Source organism: Juglans microcarpa x Juglans regia, chromosome 2D, assembly GCF_004785595.1.
Source record: "Juglans microcarpa x Juglans regia isolate MS1-56 chromosome 2D, Jm3101_v1.0, whole genome shotgun sequence".
NCBI lineage: Eukaryota > Viridiplantae > Streptophyta > Magnoliopsida > Fagales > Juglandaceae > Juglans > Juglans microcarpa x Juglans regia.
The window spans coordinates 39,605,921-39,625,556 of record NC_054596.1 but is presented as its reverse complement, the minus strand read 5'-3'; the positions used below and the strand labels follow the sequence as shown (position 1 = coordinate 39,625,556).

The window sequence follows — 19,636 nt, the reverse complement described above, 5'->3', positions numbered from 1 at the left end:
GCTAATTCCATCTGGACAAGCAAAAGCAATGCTTGTTTCTTTTATAACTGTATCTTTTAATTTTACAATCATTCTTATCTCATCTAGTCATTATAATTTTTTTTTAAAATTTTTAAATAATAAAAATTTTCAAATTTTCAAACAAAAACAATATTAAAAAAATATATTCTAACAATATTTTATTCAACTTTTAATTTTTATTTCAACTCGTCTCATCTGCGAAAACAAACGAGACTTAATGCCAACTTTTATGTACTCTGCATCAAACATGCAATAAAGAATTTGATAAGAGTTCTATTCGTAAATAGTGTGGATGATATTCCTCCGGATTCTTAAGAACATGAGTTTCAGATTTCTATTGTAACTCTTTGCTCTTTTTGTATAAGATGTTCATCCGTTATAAATTAAGGTTTATTAATAAAATTAAGATGAGTTTTGTTATGTACAAGCAAGTTTACATACCAATCTGTATATTAATGTTATTGCTTTCATATTCTAAATTCAAATTAGTATTGTTTTCAATAAAATCTACTTTCTGACCAATATTCATATTGAATGTGTGCGTGTATTAGTACGCATAATCGCTTATAATTAAATTTTTCCAATTAAGATACCGTTTTTTTATTTTTTTAAAAAAATATACCTCCAAGCTATTAATTTGTAACAAAAATTTAAATCTTAAAATTTTTTAAAAATTTCAACTTTTAAGTGTTAATAATTTGAAAATAAATATTCCAAAACCATCTAAAAGCAAAATTTTTTATTGAATGATTAACTTTCAATGTCTGCCAACTGCAAATTATACAGACAGACCAAGCTACTGGGGCACAAATGAATACCCTGGAGCGTCAAATCGGTAATGCAGTAAGTGAGTCGAATGAACCAGTCCTGTAGATCATTTACAGTTTACAATCAAAATAATTATAGTTACTGTCGTAGTGTTGAAGTGTTAAAAAAATAAATATAAAATTTATAAAAAAAATTAATTTTCAATTTTTACTCATAGATTCAGTACAACTGCAGTACTCTAAAAACTCTAAAATCTATAACTTTTTTATGATGAGAGATCATACGTGCATGGCTCATGTCATGTGGAGGATGTCCATGACATTAGTTCGGTTTGTATTCGTAATTCATCTCAACTTATATATATTAATTCATCTCACTACTATTTATTATTATTCATCAATTTTAACTCACAAATCTCACTACTATTTATAATTTATCTCACTTTTATTCTCAATTCATCTTTAAATCCAAACCACATCTATAAGCAGTGACTGCCTGCTCCTGCTACATGAACATGATCTGATCATCACGTATATATCATTTCATTGCCGCGGTGGAATCATGATCTGATCTCCTCAAAATGCATAAACAATTGAATATTATCACCATCATCATCCTCATCATTTACATATCTCTTCTCTCACCACGTGCACCATTTTGACATTATTGCAGGAAACAAGAACTTTTTTTGTTTTTTGTTTTTTTTTTTTTAAGTTTTTGCTGCGAAATAAATAAATAAAACATCGAACGTCCTGTGGATCAGTGGCTGTGTTCTATCCGAGTACAAGATCACAGAGAAAGGCAGCACCACTAGATCATTGACAACCCACAGATTTCAGGCATGGGAGATAGAGTAAGCATTAATGCATTCATTTGTAGCCATGAATTTCGTGGAGAGATTCTGAGCCATTGGATTCCACTGCAGCACCCTACGTCCATGAATTCTTACTGTATACAGACAACACGCGCGACAAAATAGAAAGAAAAAAACATACAGGGTACTTAATAGGGTCTGTGTTTTATCCACCAAACACGGTATGGCACTTGTGCATCGGTTTGGCTGTTTGGTCTCGCGATATGTTCCCATTTTCTTGCTAGAAATTTTACAGAAATGGGTAAATAAAGTCAAATCTAAAAATGTGCTAGAATTAGATAAATTCATTTTAAGAGTAACTTTCAACAACAGTAAATCCACACTTTAGGTCAAATTTAGATGTACACTGTAACTCAACCTAAGCAATTCTTTACTATTATTTCGTCTCTCTCCTCTTGATTTTTTCTCTTTTTACCGAATTCTGTTATTTTTTGTTGAGCTTTCTTGTTGTTTAGTAAGAAATCAAGATCAAGAGATAGTGGCCTGGATTTAAGACGGCCATACATGTCAGTAGTAGTAATTAATGAATTTTGTCGGTAATTACTAATTGGCCACTATTGGCCGTAATGAATTAAACTCCATCGATCCCTGCTTGAAACGTCCATCTATATATGTATAAAATGCCTGCCATGCAAAGGGTATTATAGATCGATCGAGTACGCATTATATATATATATACACACACACACACATCATTTTTCAACCACATGCATGCAGTACGATGCATCTCTTGGCAGTTGGCATGACAATAATGAACGTTCATTATTATTCCTTCTCTTTCAATTTTTGGGTGAAAATGAAGTTCTTTTGTTTATAATTTGATGCCGCTTGTTGCTGCTATATGCTGCGTTGCATGTGTTTAGTGGTTGCTGTTCTGCAGCTAGCTGTGATACTGTCTAGAGTTGTTCTGATATTGCATGTTTTAATGCATGTGGCATGTACGTACGTACATGCTAGAAGAGATCATGAATGGCATGTGAGCTGGCATGCATGTGTTAATCTTGTACCCTAGCTTTTTAACTTGCTTCGTCAATAGATATGTTTTCTTAACTTAACCAAAGGAAATGAAAATGAAAACACATTGATGATCTATAGCATATGATATATTTGCCCAGCTTCTAGCAGTACTACTACTGGGACCAATGACAAGTGGTTGATTTTGGGTAAGTTTATAATTTCTTGCATACAGATACAGTAGTAGTGCGTCTTTTTTAAGGGAAAGAACAATAATTTGATACTCAAGAGAGGATAAATTGATGCAAGAGAGGGTTAAAGCAAGCAGGCCAGGAGACCGATCACATCAAAGTGAGCTAGCTAGCTAGCAATGCAGAATCACGGATTCCACAACCTTACAAAATTTCCAGCCTCTTCACTCACTCACGGACGAACTTCCAGACCCATGACCATGACCCTTTCACCCCCACATTCCTTACGGTTTCTCACTGTATGTTCCTTTTCTTCTTTCTCTCTCTTCCTCTAACCCCACCATTGCACATGCTTGCATAGCTGTACGGTTTCCCAGGGGCCAGTTCAAGATCAACGTCTGCCACTCTCTGTTAATTACATATTGTTGCATAGTTATTACCATATATCTTGTTTGGAAATATTGATCATATATAAATCATGATCTGTTCTAAGATCAGGCCGATACCTTTTTCCATGCATAATTTGCAGGCCAGGCGCCTTCAAACAAAAGATATGCATTATAATTTATAAGCAATCAAAATAAAAGATGAAATCTCTCATCATGTCTCGCGCACAAACATCTATTATTGACAATCGTCGGCTAGGTGTGGGTCAACACAAACTAAAATTAAAGGATCTACATATATCCATATATGAGATCGACATCTCCAACCCATTTCAGATAAGTTTAACAAGTTTCACACATATTTCTACATATAAATATATATGCCACAAAGAAGGGCGTACATACCAGCTAAACTAGCTAGCTAGATGTAAATCTCAGGATCCCATAATTTGATTTGCCTCTGTCAATGTCCGGTACTTTTCATGTAACTTTACCAATTGAGGGAGAAAATTATCCAACAAGATTGATTTAATTAGAATGAAGTACTATATATGATGAAGACAACACAACAAAAGTACTGCAAACTTTGGTACTTTTGTGGAGTAAATTTGATGTAGGAGGATCTGAGTCAGATAATGCTGAATTGTCAGACTATATGTTGATTGTGTTGAAATATCTAGAGGTGGCAAATCAGCGCAAAGAGGGCAGAAAATCGTGATATTTCCTTGATTGGGACAGTTTTGGGCACGTTTCGATGTTTTGGCCACAACCTTGATTACGGCTATCAGAATCGCGCATATGACTCCAATTCAGAAAACCCTTTTCGACGCGCATGTCGTGAGCACCCAGCTATGCTCGGTGTGCATCATTTTTGAAGCCAAATTCCACTGTTTTTCCCTCCGATTTCCTATTTTTAGTTATTTGTTTTCTTTTGTGGTAATATTTCATTTACTATTTTGAAAGTGATTCTAAACTCGATTCTTGGTAGATTACTTCTTTATTTACGTATTTAATTTTTGCATGATTATTGAGATTTTGCTATTTTTGGTAAAATTTCAATACAATCGATTTTTGCTATTACAGCCCGGCTTGTGGATTGATTTGGTCACTCTTGAATATTGATAATTGAATTGAACATCAGAGACGTTTTCTCTGTGTTTTTGGGCGATTCTCTTGTTTTCTTTCCTATGAATTATCTGTTGAAACTAGCCTGCAAAATAATCGTTATTCTGTCCGACGTCAAAATTCTTGATAAAAAAAAAAAGGCGATGATGAAGGGAAAGATGCATGAGCTGCACGTATGCATGCACATAAATAAATATCTAAACAAATTAAAGACCCGCTAAGCATGATAGTTGTACTTGCCACAGAAATATTGAACCTAGCTATAAGATCTATTTTAATTTAATGTAAATCGGTCATCATGCACTGCGCTACTGCGCATATCGAACCGCTGTAAGAATATACTAAATTAAGGTGTATACAGAATGACTCCCATGCAGTATATATATATATATATATATATTTGATAGCATTCTCTTGCAGTATATTATTGAAACAAATATACGAGTATTTACTCTTCATTTCTAATGATCTAGTACTTCTGCAGGTAAAAGAAAATCGAGAAAGTTGCATGTACGTACTAATTTGATGTTATATATTGATCTTCATGACTTATCACTACCATCACAAGCTAGCTACGTTATTGAATAAATTTGACAACATGACATACATAAAAAGTTGTTATATATGTTTAGAATTTTAGTTTCTGATGATCAGACACTACAACAGAAGTGGTTTTTTGGGACAAAATTTTCTTCCCAAAATATTTCTTGAGATGAAAAAAAATCTTCCCAAAGTTGTACCAATAACATTGTCTCAAAAGACATTTTAAGATGAAAATATCATTTTTGTCACAAAAAATATCTTTTGGGAACAACTTGAGCAAAACGGTTCAATTGCTTTTGAACGGAATATTTTGTTTTGGATGATTGAATTTCATCCCAAAATAAAGTTCGAATGGTGTAAACTTGATGTTTGAACGCGTCCTTCATGAGTGATCGATTGATAGCAGTCCGTTTGACCAAATAGGCATGAGGAAACTTCCGAACAAACAATTTAATGGTCGAACAGTAAAATATGTTTGAACGTATTGAGTAAGATGTTCGATCGGACCATAATAGGATCGAACGATCTGTTATGAGATGACGTTCGAACGTTTATTTCATGTTCGATGACTTCATTCGAACAGTTTAAAGTATTGTTCGAACATTTAATACCAATGATATTCGAATGTTCTATATCAATGTTGGAATGATTTTACTTATTTTTTTTGAATATTTTTTTGTCGTTCGAACGATAACTATTTTATTTTATCCAATAATGAAAAGCCAAATAAACTTACATAATATTTTAAAAAAATACATTATAATTTGTTCAATACCTATAAAAGTAGTCTGATAAGTGCAAACTAAATAAATATAACAGTAGTACTAGCGTCCTTCGTAAAAAAATAGATCCCAAAATCTGTACATATAATGTAAATCAGTTGCTTTGAGACCTGAATTATTGCACAAGCATATGCATTTGGAGTTACACCTCTCTCATGAACTCTTCTTGTTGTTGTTCATATTGTTTCATGTGCATATCCATATTTGCTTGTTTCGTCAATTGAGTCTCTAACTCATGTTGTATTGTAGTCAATTCTTCGAACTTGAAATTAGCTTTCTTTAATGCTATAGAGGTGTTAGAGGCAAACCCGGACGATGAGGAAGAGCTAGAAGGCTTTACACAGAGACCCAAACCCCTCAAATATCCTGAATGTTGATCCAGAACTTGTGTAAAAATTTCAACATCACTTGTTGAGGAATTTTGATCTAACGCAGATTCAACACGTAGGGTAACTATTTTATCCTACACATAAGAGAAAAAATTAATAGTCACGAATATTCAAATATGTTTAATTAAAACAGATTATAATACTTACATAATTCTCATGAGCATTGGGATGAGTCCACTCTCCGTTACGATCAGTACGTGATGCAACATATAATTTTGTTAGATCATAATTGGTATCTGACTCTTACTATAAGAGACATTTGTTGTGATATAAAGTCACTAGAATACCTCCAAATAAAAAATAATATACAATCAAAAAATAAAATAGCACCACCAATTTCTTAGAGAGGCGATGAAAAGGTCTTGAGCCTGCATGATGATGAATCTTCAACTTCGATCTATTTGTTTTGTTTATAGAACTTCGCTCTTGCATAGAACTTGTAAATATTAAAAAGCGAAAATTATAAATAGGACACGTAAAAAAATTCATTTAATTTATCTTATATGATGGATCCTCAAACATGTCACAAAATTTTTTCCAATAGGAAGGTCGGACATCCTGAAAATGATGTTGGTGTGCACCTTCCTTATTTTTAAACTTATTATAATGCTGATGACACCTTGATTATATTTGCGGAATGCATTACATATAAGCTCATCGACTGTCTTACACTCCTATCTCAGACTAAAATTTAGTTTGAAATCATCCTTAAAAAAATATATACAGAAAGATATCATCACCATGAATATTCTAAATTTTATATACATATTAAATAATATTAATATAAATCAATTATTTAAATATTACCAAACAATGTTTCTTGATAAACTCTTTCACACCTTGGGGGAACTTTTTACTATAAACTCGTAACAAAAAATGCATAAGTTCGTATTAGGGGTGCTAGCCGCACCATACGGTGCGGGGTATCCCCCACCCGGCCCCTCGCCCCGCATGGGCTGGGGGTGCGGTTTTCACCCTTGTCCCAAGCCCCTGCATCTTGGGGGCGAGATACCTCGCCCCGTTGGGTAGGGTGCGGGGTTGCCCGCCCCACCATGCGGGGGTGGGGCAAAGAGATACGGGGCCTCGCTGCCTACCTCTAGTTCGTGTAAGAGCACCCACATCGATGCAAGCCAAAATGTTGGTTGTCATTCACCTTCAGTATATTTTTCATAAATGTTAACCACTTTACGATATGTTTCCAACGTTATGCCTCTAGTAGTGCCTCGACCTTAACAAGATTGTACTGTTAGCTCTCTAAAATATAATATTCGTTGTAGAATCGATGTAATATGTCCATTTTATGACCTTAATTGGAATGAATAAAACGTCGATGCACCATCACTGAAACTACATATCCGGAGAACAACAAGGGTTGACTTTACCAAAATCATAATATCGGCGTGAATAGATATAATCGAATAGTTTGCGAGAATGATCTTACAAATTCAAACTGTCCACTCTAGATAATTCAAGAGTTATCAATCAACCGTTCAATGTGATTGATAACTCTCGAACGGGTCTAAAGTTTATTTCGATGCAACATACAATTACTCTCATGTAATGCGCAACAACAATTTAGGATACAAGAATATATCATACAACAGATAATTATATAATTAAGGTATTATTTTTTTGCTATATGATTTAATTGTACTATATGATTTTCTTAAATTTAATCAATTGTGCTAGATGATTTTCTTAAATATAATAAATTGTGTAATATGATTTTCTTAAATCTAATAAATTGTGCTATATGATTTTCTTAAATCTAATCAATTGTGCTATTAGTATATTTATTCACTTGGGTGCATGTTTTTAAGTATTAATTATAGTTTATTATTATGTTGTTCTATTGTGTTATTTATGTTAACTACTTTTGACTAAGTATTTTTATTAGTATATTTATTCACTTGGGTGCATATTTTTAAGTATTAATTATAGTTTATTATTATGTCTATTATGATAACCTCTTATTGTCTATTATGTTTTTAAGTATTAATTATATTCTCATTATGTTTATTATTATGGTGTTATATTGTATTATAATTTAAAATACATTTTTGGAATTTAATTAGAGTTTTGCGTAATCTATTGTGGAAATGCACGTTCAAATGTATATAGTGTACGTTCGAATGCAGAATTACCATTCGAATGTAACATATACAGTTCAAATGTAACAAATATTGTTCGAATGGTAACAAATACTATTCAAACAGTTTCAATCCAGTTTCTAGACTCGAACGCAAAACAACATCAATATAGACAAACAAATAGATGTAGACAGACAAACGTAAAACAACCCACTGATTATTCACAAACACAAATCATGTATCACAGACAAACATAGATATAGATTATAATGAGTAGAAATAAGAGATTTTACATTCAATGCAATTCCAAACAATCCAATAAGCACAAAAGACTTAAACAACATTTAGGGGATACAATAAAATTAGTAAATATCTAAAATTTACAATAAAGAACATGAGTTAAGGTGCATAAATATTTACCAAAGCTAAACTCTTGGAAACATTTGGTGCAATTATTTCTCAAAACGGTCCCTCAATCTTATTCACTCTATCTCTATCTTTCTTACTCTTTGTCTCTCTCTAAACTCAAGTGTGAGTACCTCTCTCTCTGAATTTCTGAAGAAAAAAGCCACTCAAATACCTCAGCACTCTCTGGAATTCGAAGAAGAAATTTGAAATGAAGAGTGTGCGGCGCTAGGAGTGATTTGTGGTATTTAACCCAGATTTAGTATTTTTGAACTTATTACGGTGACAAAATGTCGTTGTAACAAGGTCATTGAATTGAAACGCTACCATTCTGATTAAAACAACGCTTATTACAACAAAAAAAACCATCGCCTGCGCGACCTTTTAAAATCTATACTGTTCAAACACCTCACATTTATCTTCGAATGTAAAAATTTTCTCAGCATGCAATTTTTCCAGCTGACAAAATTTTCGTAACACTGTTCAAACTTTAATCTGATGCTCAAGGATTGGCGAGAAATATTCCCGCAACCATTTCAGCAGCTGCCACAAACCCTAGCCACCGTTCGAACGTGAATCGCCGCTAGAAAAAAACATTCAAATATTTTTATTATGTTCGAACGTAAGTTACTACCGTTCGAACAATAATACATCTTAATATATATCATATACTCATAATATATTTTATGAGTATATATTATAAATACTATATTAATACTAGTATAGTATAATACTATAATATATATCATATATATATATAAGCATTATATCATAGTATATATACTATAATATATACTATCATAAACTATCATATTGTATAGTACACTATTAGAATAGTATTAGTATTAGTTTATAGTTTATATATTCTAATACTATAATATAGTTATAGTAATTTAATATAGTTATAGTAATTTATATAGTTATTAACTTATTTATATATAGTATTATAGTATTAGTATTAGTATAGTATAGTAAAGTATTAGACTATAGTATAGTGTAGTGTAGTATAGTATAGTATAGTATAGTGTAGTGTAGTGTAGTCTAGTATAGTATTAGTATTATTTTAGTATAGTATAATATAGTATAATATAGTTTAGTATTGTATAATATAGTACAATTTAGTATATTATTATATGATAGTATTATATAGTTTAATATAATATAATATAGTATAGTATATTAATTAAGGTATAGTATTATAAGTTATAGTATAGTATACTAACAAGTTATAGTATTAACAAGTTATAGTAGTATAGTTTAGTATTGTATAGTATAGTATAGTTTAGTATATTATTATATGATATTAAGGTATAGTATATTAACAAGTTATAGTATTATGTATAACAAGTTATAAAAATTATAATATTATAAACAACAAGTGTATAACAAGTTATATAGTGTATATCAATGATACTATAGTATAGTGATATAGTGATATAACATGTACTATATAGTACTATAATATATATAGTACTATATTATAGTGATATATGATATATTATAATATGGTATATATTATATGATATTATATGGTATATGATATTATAATACTATATCATATAGTATATTATCATATAGTATATACTATTATACTAATATACTATATGGTATTATTATATACGATTAGTATATAGTATATGATATTATGATTAGCATATACTAATACTATACATTATAGCATTTATATATGAAATCACTATATGATATATCATATATATATATTACCTAGTAAATATTTTGAAAAATCTACTGAAAGATTATTCTCGGCAAATGGATCTCAGATGAAGATCAATTATGAGCTTAATATTGCTCATGTTTGTCAAGATAATGTCTGTTTTAAAATTCCCTCTGTTTTAGTCAGAAATATGTCTGATAAAGTAATTTTGGGAATCCCTTTTATTTCCTCTTTATATCCTTTTTTGATTGAGAAGCACGGTATCACTACTGATCCTTTTAGGCAAAAACTCAAATTTAAATTTGCTTCATGATTTGAAATTGATACAGATAAAAGTCTGAAATCTTTGCTTTCTGCAAAAACCAAACATTTGAATTTCCTTCAACAGGAAATCAAATATAAGAAAGTTTCAGAATAATTATCTAGTGCTTTACTTCAATCCAAAATTGATGATTTTAACAAACGTTTAATTTCTTATGTTTGTTCTGATTTACCAAATGCTTTTTGGAATAGGAAGAAACATGTTATTACTCTTCCTTATATCAAAGATTTTAATTAAAAGGATATTCCAACTAAAGCTCGACCTATTCAAATGAATAGTGAGACTTTAGAATTTTGTAAAAAGAAATCACTGATCTACTCAATAAAAATATAATTAGGCATAGTAGGTCTCCTTGATCCTGTGCAGCCTTTTATATCCAGAAGAATGCTGAGATTAAGAGAGGGACCTCTCGCCTGGTTATTAATTACAAACATTTGAAAAAAGTCTTAGAGTAGATTAGTACTCTATCCCCAACAAAAATGACTTGATTCATCGGTTAAGTGATGCTGTTGTTTTTTCTAAATTTGACCTAAAATCAGGATTTTGGCAAATCCAGATAGAAGAGTCAGACCGGTATAAGACTGCTTTCAATACTCCTTTTGGACATTAGGAGTGGAATGTGATGCCTTTTAGCTTAAAAAATGTCCCTAGTGAATTCCAAAACATCACGAATGACATTTTTAACTCATTCACCCATTTCACCATTGTCTATATTGATGATGTACTCATATTCTCCAAGTCTATTGATGAACACTGGAAACATTTGAATTCGTTTCTAGATATCATTAGACTAAATGGTCTTGTTGTTTCAGCCAAGAAAATCAAATTGTTTCAGACCAAGATCTGATTCATTGGTTATGACATCTCTGAAAGCAAAATCAAACCCATTAATCGGGCCATTAAATTTGCTGACAAATTTCCAGATGTCATTCTTGACAAAAACCAATTACAAAGGTTTCTTGGTTCTCTTAATTATGTTGCTGAATTCTACCAAGTTATGAGGAAACAATGTCGTCCTTTGTTTCAACGACTACAAAAAAATCCTCCTCCTTGATCAGAAGTTCATACTAACATTGTTAAACAGATCAAGGTACATGTCAAAAATCTTCAGTGTCTTGGCATTCCTACTAATGATTCTTTTAAAATTGTTGAAACATACGTCTCTAACATTGGTTATGGTGGCATTCTGAAACAAATTGTTTTGCCAGACTCTTCTGAACAAATAGATCGCTTCCATTTTGGAGTATGAACCCTGCATAGAGTAATTATAGTACTATTAACAAAAAAATTATCTATAGTACTATGTATCTCTAAAGTTCAAAGTGATTTGCTTAATAAGAAGTTGTTACTAAGAATTGATTGCAAAAGTGCTAAGTATGTATTAGAAAAAGATGTTGAAAACATTGCATCAAAATATATTTTTGCATGATGACAAGCTATTTTAAGTATTTTTTATTTTGATATTGAATATATCAAAGGTTCTAATAATTCTATCCTTGATTTTCTTACCCGTGAATTCTTGCAGACACCAAATCATGGGCAAGAAAAAAGGAAAAAACAAAAAAAAAACAACTTCTCCACCCCCCCTCCCTGGCAGAAAACACATAAAAAATGAGCCAGCTTCACCTGTTGAAATTGCCAATAGGTTCACTACCCTTGGCAAAGTAATTCAACTTGCTTCTTTTGCTTCAACTGTTTCTACCACATATGATCCATACGCCGAAGTCATTGCTTCAGCACCTACTACTCAGTATTTACTTCCAAAGTCCAAAACTGAGTATATACGAAAGATGCATTCAACCAATCTATTTTACATTGAACCAAATCGGTCTGTATATACAGACTCTTTTAAAATTGCTTCATCTTACTTTCCCACTGGTTTTTACTGGATCCCTGAAGATTCCACAAACAACCTTCAATTTTATTCCAGCCTGTTAGTCCAAACTGATTCAATTGTCATAACACTTATCTATGACAAGACTGATAAAACAAAATTGATCTACCACAGTGCTTATATTCTTCGTGTCAAAACAGAAGAAGATTGGGGAACCAACCCCTTTACTTTTAAAAGACTTGCTAATACGGATATTTCCTATAACTATTATGACTACATCAATGCTTGGAACAGATTCATATTTTTTCAAGTTCCTGATATGAGTCATTCCTGGTTTCTCAATTTTGATAAAAAGTTTAAAGGAAAACTACCTTTCTGGTCTCTCACATGGTGGAGCCAGTTTGGTCCTATTCCTGAAAACTTTCCTGATCCACTACTCAAAGCATTCAAATGTTTTGCCAATGCTGTTTGTTCTAAACCAGACAAAAATATGGCTAAGTTTCCTTACTGTCTCCATTTCTGCAAATGGTACAGGATTTCTTGGATCATGAAATGGAACCATCAGAGACATAGTGATATCTTAGTCCGTTATGCTTTCACAAAATGGTGGGATAGGTTTCCCTATACCCAAAACATTATTGATTATGTGATCAGAGACTTCCCACAAACTGCGCCAGATCTACAGAATAAAGAAGAATTTCCTGCTATTACACATGGTTATCTTGTTTTAACTGGATATCCTCAAATCCAAGCACCTTCTTCACCAACTACTTCATAACGAGGAAAAGCAACCAGCGCTTCCTCCACTAAGAAATCCTCAAAATCCAAAAAGAATACCAATGTTCTTGAAGGATTAAGCAAAAATGATTTAATTCAACTCTTTAAAAAATCCTTAGAAAATGACAATTCTGATGAAGATAAAAAATCAGAGGCATCATCAGAAGCATCATCAGAGGCCTCTGTGGCTGATCCCTACTCAACTATTTTTGGACATGATTCCGAAGGAACCCCAAGATTATCTGACGATGAATGATCCATTGCTCCATTACCGACACTACTAGACAAAGGACGACTGCTGTCTCTCAGACTGACGAGTTACCTTCTGTCAAAGATACCCATTGCTTTATGTCAAAACAGATGCTCTCGCGAGACATGTTAAGAAAGCAATCTGAAGACATCATGATTTTACTTTCACGTGAATGAACAGTCTCAATTACTCTTCACTCACGGACTCTATTCTACTATTTCAATTATTGTAAAAGGCGTCCCCTTCATCTATAAAAGGGGCACGTCTGGTTCAAGGAAGGCAGGCTGAATTCTCCTCCTTCTTTCAAAACTCACTTTCCTTCTCTTCTTCCGCATACCTTTCTCCACCTATTCTTCTGTAAGTCTAAAACTTGTAATTTTAAACTTGTAATTTTACTAAGCTTATATTTTAATGAAAATTGTTATTTTTGCATCTATTTATTTTTTATATTATGCATTCATACATATGGTCGGTTCTACCGTCTGTTCTTAATTGTGCATACTCTGATTTATCATTTCTTTCATTTCCTGTTTCATATTTTGTTGCTTCCAGTTATCTGGTCCTACTTACTTGATATATTTTTTATTTATATATCATATATCATATATTCTATAATATATTAAATATAAAAAACTAATTAATTTACTAAATTTGAAATAAACACAGTTCGAACAGTATATACTATGGCTCAAATTGTAGGATGGTCTTAAAACCGTTCGAACGGATCTGTACATATAAGGTATCAAGGGAGGCTTTTGAACGTCGTTGTCGCCGCCATAACAACCATTCAAAATTTTGAACGTAACCCAACTCAGTCGAACGCTGTCATCGCTGTCGTCGAAGACTCATTCCTTTCAAGAGGTACAATCCTTACATTAAATAATGGTTGATTTATATAGGTTTTGTTAGATTATTTGTAAAAAGTAGGAAAAATTGATTTTTTTCGTCGATGGCCACCATAGGTGGCTGGGAATCCATCGTAGGTTGTTTACCAACTGTTGTGTACTGGTTATTTGTGGAAAAATGAAAGGAATCTGCGGATTCTTTTTATTTTCATGGTCGTTAAGTTGACTCAGCTATGGTTGAGTTCAATCCATATACAGTTCGAATGATTTTATATGCGTTCAAACGATAAGAACTCAAACGTCGAATGGTTGATTGGTTCACCATACGTTCGAACTAGATTTAATTTTAGTTTTCGAACATATATGTTTCACGTTTGAATGGTAATGTAAAAATTATAACGTTCGAACAGTTAGGTATTCAATCAAACGATATAACATAAAACAGTTTCTCATTATTTTATTTAGTATATAATTTTGTGAATATTCATTTATTATATTTTATAATGAATATTACATATATATTTTATTTTTTTAATTTCAAGTTGATAATGTCTTATAGGAGATGTAAGCGTGACTAACCAGGGCAACCTTTCATCGAAACAGTTCGAGAGATGACTATTTTATTAGAGCGTTAGGTGAAGATGTCTGACTTTATGACTCTTATCTGGAAGGGTCATTCCTTGATATTAGTCTTTAATGATCTTGGTTGGACACCAATCCTTGACCAAAAGGACGAAGCATTGGACCTTGTTTCTTATATTGACATCGTCTCTGAGTTCTATATATAAAGAGCTTGGTGGTACCAGCCCAAATGACGGAGGGGCATACACGATCTCTATCTAATGAGCTTCAGTTATATTTTCAGCTGACAGACTCACTGGTAAGATTAGTATTCCTCAATTGTTGACTGTATATCCGAACGTGGTGCCTAGAGAGTCTCCAGCTTCGGGTGATGGGGAGACGACCAAGGACGAGTAATCTTATACAAATGAACTCGATGGCCTCTTTGATCATGAGGTGAGGCAGTTGGTTGTTGGTCCAGATACTCCTCCCTATGATGGGACGAAGAGTATCAAAAAGACAGATTTATCTGGTTTCTTCGAAATCATGAACTTGATTATCGCTAACAACATTGATCCTCGACAATACAAGACAAATGTTGGCATGAATCGGGCAAAGTTTATGATACGCGTCGCTCATGGCGTTCCTATCGACCTAGTGGGTTATATATTCGATAGGATTTGATCAGAGACTCGGTACATTACAACGGATATATTGCCATTCGGAATCTTGATCACTCAATTTCTGTTACATGCCAGGGTCCTGTCAAATATTGCTAAGCGTGTTCAGGAGCCGATGGGATCGATCAACTCCTCCACCCTGTCACGAAGTATGGGACACTCGAGACATTGTCTTATTGGTCCTATTCTAGATCGGATCAATACTCAAAGAGATGCACACCTGGGAGATCGTAGAGTATCGACTGGTGAGACATCCACACAAGCCAAGACATCATGCACAACTGCTCATGAGGAGATGGTAGATATAGTGCGTGTAGAGATCAGCGGTGATCGATGCAGTGCGTACGAAGATCCATACTGCCTTGTCTGACTTACGTACAGAGAAAAATGTTAACATCTTTGACTTACAAAGATTAATGCTAGCATCTCTGACTTACGTACAAAGATGAATGTTAACATCTTTGACTTACATACAAAGATTAATGCTAGCATCTCTGACTTACGTATAGAGATTGATGACATGTCCGATACTCAACTCACAATCAGTACTCGATTGACACAACTAAAGACATGCCTAGATGCAGTCAAGGATGTGTGCAGAGAGTTGGGATCTTAGTAGTTTGTATCTTTTATTTACATTTTTTTGTTTTTAGTATGAATAATTTGGTGTTTTGTTAATTTAATTTAATTTTGAATTAAATTATTTTTGTTTTTTCTAAATTAATTATTGATTTCTATTATTCCTATTATTTAATTGTTAATTTTTATATAAATTAAATATTTATCCATAATTAAGTAAGGTATTTTGTTGTCATCAATAATTGTAAAAATTATGTAACCATTCGAACAAAATATATCACGTTCAAACGTTTCTCTATTCCCTTTAGAGATTTCTGAAATAAATTTCTGTTCGAATTCTTTATTTTACGTTCGAACATTAATTAACATATTTGTTCGAACAGTATCATAATCTGTTCAAATGGTAAGTCAATATCCCGCTAAATTTATTGACTTAACCTGCCAATCTCTCATTCGATCATACATAATATATGTTTGAACATTAATTAACTTTGACATTTGAATGTTGTTACATGTTATTCGAACGTATAACTTATGTCCTGCTAGATTTTTTCACTTAACGAGTCAAATTCTCGTTCAACCATATATAATATCTATTCAAATGTTTATTTTATTTTGTTCGAACGGTTATTTTATTCGGGATGAAATTTTTCGTCCCTATATATGCTATTTGAATGTGTTCGAATGATAAACATCTTCCGTCATTTTTTAGGAACAAAATTTGAATTTCATCCTTACATCTCATTTTTTTAGGACAATTTTCATTTCGTCCTAAACAAAATTCGTCCCAAAAATGAATTTTTGTTATAGTGAGTGTAATCGAAACAGTTCCAAACTACATTAAAAAAAAAAAAAAAAACGACTATATATCCATATAATTTTGAGATGGAGAAAAATTGCATGAACTAAAAAATTTCCTTTAGACTTGGTGTGTCAAGAACATTGACTAGTGTTTTAAAACATGGCTTTGATCCCTAGCTACCAATTAAGATATAGCACTAATATTCCATTAGAAACCAACGCACTGTCAATTACGTAGGAAAGCAGTGCTAATAATATCTAGCTAGCTAGCACATGAACATGAAATTGATATGGATACTTGCATCTGTATGGTATTGCCAACTAGCAAAGTTTGTCAGCTGTCTTTTTGAGACTAGCTAGCCCCATGTTCACGTGATCTGCTTCTTGGGGTTTCTACTTTCTTGTTTGATTGCTCTCGTCGCTATATATTCCTATATTAATACCCTCTACTCTGTGCAAATACTATACCACTCTCTATATCAGTCACGGCCTCCTCTCTCTCTCTCTCTCTTTGTTCCAAAGAGAGACACACCCAAGAAGATGGAATCCTCTAAGATTTATGCTCTCTTCCTCATTTGCATGCTTTTCATCTCCTCGGCCACCCCCATTCTTGGCTGTGGATCCTGTGGAAAGACCCCTACAAAGCACAAGCCGCACAAGCCGCACAAGCCGCGCAAGCCTTCTAAAGGCCCTATTGTCAAGCCCCCAGTTACCCAGCCGCCGGTGACTCTACCCCCGATTGTAAAACCACCAGTGACTCTTCCCCCCGTTACTCTACCTCCGATAGTGAAACCACCAGTGACTCTACCCCCGATAGTAAAACCACCGGTGACTCTTCCCCCCGTGACTCTACCCCCAATAGTAAAACCACCGGTGACACTTCCCCCTGTGACTCTACCCCCGATAGTAAAACCACCGGTAACTCTTCCCCCAGTTACTCTCCCTCCAGTTACACTCCCTCCAATTCTGAACCCACCCGGAACTCCGAAGACACCAAGTGGAAAGCCGTGCCCGCCGCCGCCAGCAGCCAAGGAAACATGCCCCATTGACACGTTGAAACTGGGTGCTTGTGTTGATCTTCTTGGTGGGTTGGTGCACATTGGGCTTGGAGATCCGGTGGTGAACGAGTGCTGCCCGGTGCTGCAAGGGCTTGTTGAGCTTGAGGCTGCGGTTTGCTTGTGCACCACTCTCAAGCTCAAGCTTCTCAACCTTAACATCTTTGTACCACTTGCTCTCCAGCTCCTTGTAACTTGCGGGAAGACACCTCCTCCTGGTTACACCTGCTCTCTCTAGAAAACGAGTTAAGTGCAGCTCCTCATCTCCAAACCCTAACTCTTATATGTATTATATATATATATATATATATATATATATATATTCATCTTTATATTTCGCATTTGAAGATGATGTTAACCTAATTTGCCTATCAGCAAGCTTATGGTATAAGCTTGTCGGGAGCGATAATACTGCATTTTGCTCTCGAAAACATTGGTAATGTTTTGTTTTTTTTTGCTATCATGAGGGGGCAAAATCTTAGGAGTTTTTAGAAAAACAGAGGATCATTCGTCCACTCAGTAGCAAAGATTCAAGAGAAAGCACGTCATAATCCGAACCAAAATTAATGTCTTCAAGTCTCAAGACCCAAAAAAAAAAAAATTAAAGAGCATTAATTCCATTTTTTTTATCAAGTATTAAACTTATCTAATTGTTCTTAATTATCTTGAATATGCTATTATTCAAATAAATATACAATTAAGCTTTGAATTACATATTATTTATTTGAATTAATTTATGCTGGGAGAAAAATTAATGGCTCATTGGATCCATGCCATGTTCATGTACTGGATTGCAGGTTGCTAGATTGATGGTTGGACTGATGGAATCGACATGAGAGGATGTCGAGCCACATCGATCCCCCTCCTCCCCTCCTCCCCCACTCCACCATTTATCTCTCTTTATCTGAAAATGTTATCCTTTTCTTGATTTATATTCTGGATGTTTGCGATCGACATTGTACACCACCATTTGTTTTTTTAATTAAGGGATTGTTGCATGTTTGTTTTGTCTTATAAGCTAGACAAGGAAGCAATCAAAGATGCTAGCTTTTCGAGTCTAATTTCAAATCTTTTGTGGGATTCTTACGGGCCTTGTTTATAATATATATATATATATATATATATAAATATATATATATATATTTCTTAATGCTCGGTTTGGTCTGAGAGTTAATCTCAATTCATTTCATCTAATCTCATATCATAATTATAATTTTTATACAAAATATAATAAATAATTTAACTTTTTTAAATCTAAAAATAATAATATTATTAAAAAAATAATATTTTAATAATATTTTATTTAATTTTTAATTTTTATCTCGAAATATCAAATCATGCAACATGCAAGAATTCCTCACATAAGAATGTGGGGGTTTATCTGACTATATTCTTCACAGCTGATGATTTTTCCCACCGTAGAACAGTACTACACATGATATAATTGGAGAGAGAGACGAGAGAGGGTCCTGCTTTTGTTATTCCAATGGGCGTTAAGAAATCCCACCATTCTTATGCACACAAATTTCTCTACCCCTTTTCACTTTTCCTTTTTTTTTTTTTTCCCAAAAGTGAGTGAGAGATTAGAAAAAGCTTCATAGTCAATTCAAACTACGTGCGGAGCACCATAATTGTTAGCAATCATTACTACTTCGTCTTAGATCTTCATGATGATATATATTTACGACAATTTCGTTTTTAGTTAAAAGCAATTCTTTATAAATAAATA

General features: G+C 33.1%; 1 protein-coding gene across 2 annotated transcripts; it reads left to right on the top strand.

Annotated features, from left to right (window-relative positions):
• Positions 1-17,300: 17,300 nt before the first annotated feature.
• LOC121250175 (36.4 kDa proline-rich protein) lies at positions 17,301-18,968 on the top strand. Of its 2 annotated transcripts, XM_041149168.1 has the most exons (3): positions 17,301-17,554; positions 17,585-18,152; positions 18,705-18,968. In XM_041149168.1, the coding sequence occupies exons 1-2, from the start codon at positions 17,393-17,395 to the stop codon at positions 18,143-18,145; spliced, it is 723 nt and encodes a 240-aa protein (XP_041005102.1). In that variant the 5' UTR covers positions 17,301-17,392; the 3' UTR covers positions 18,146-18,152; positions 18,705-18,968. The 2 variants fall into 2 exon arrangements, with proteins under 2 accessions (XP_041005102.1, XP_041005101.1); XM_041149167.1 differs by having other exon boundaries at positions 17,301-18,152.
• The last annotated feature ends 668 nt before the right edge of the window (positions 18,969-19,636 follow it).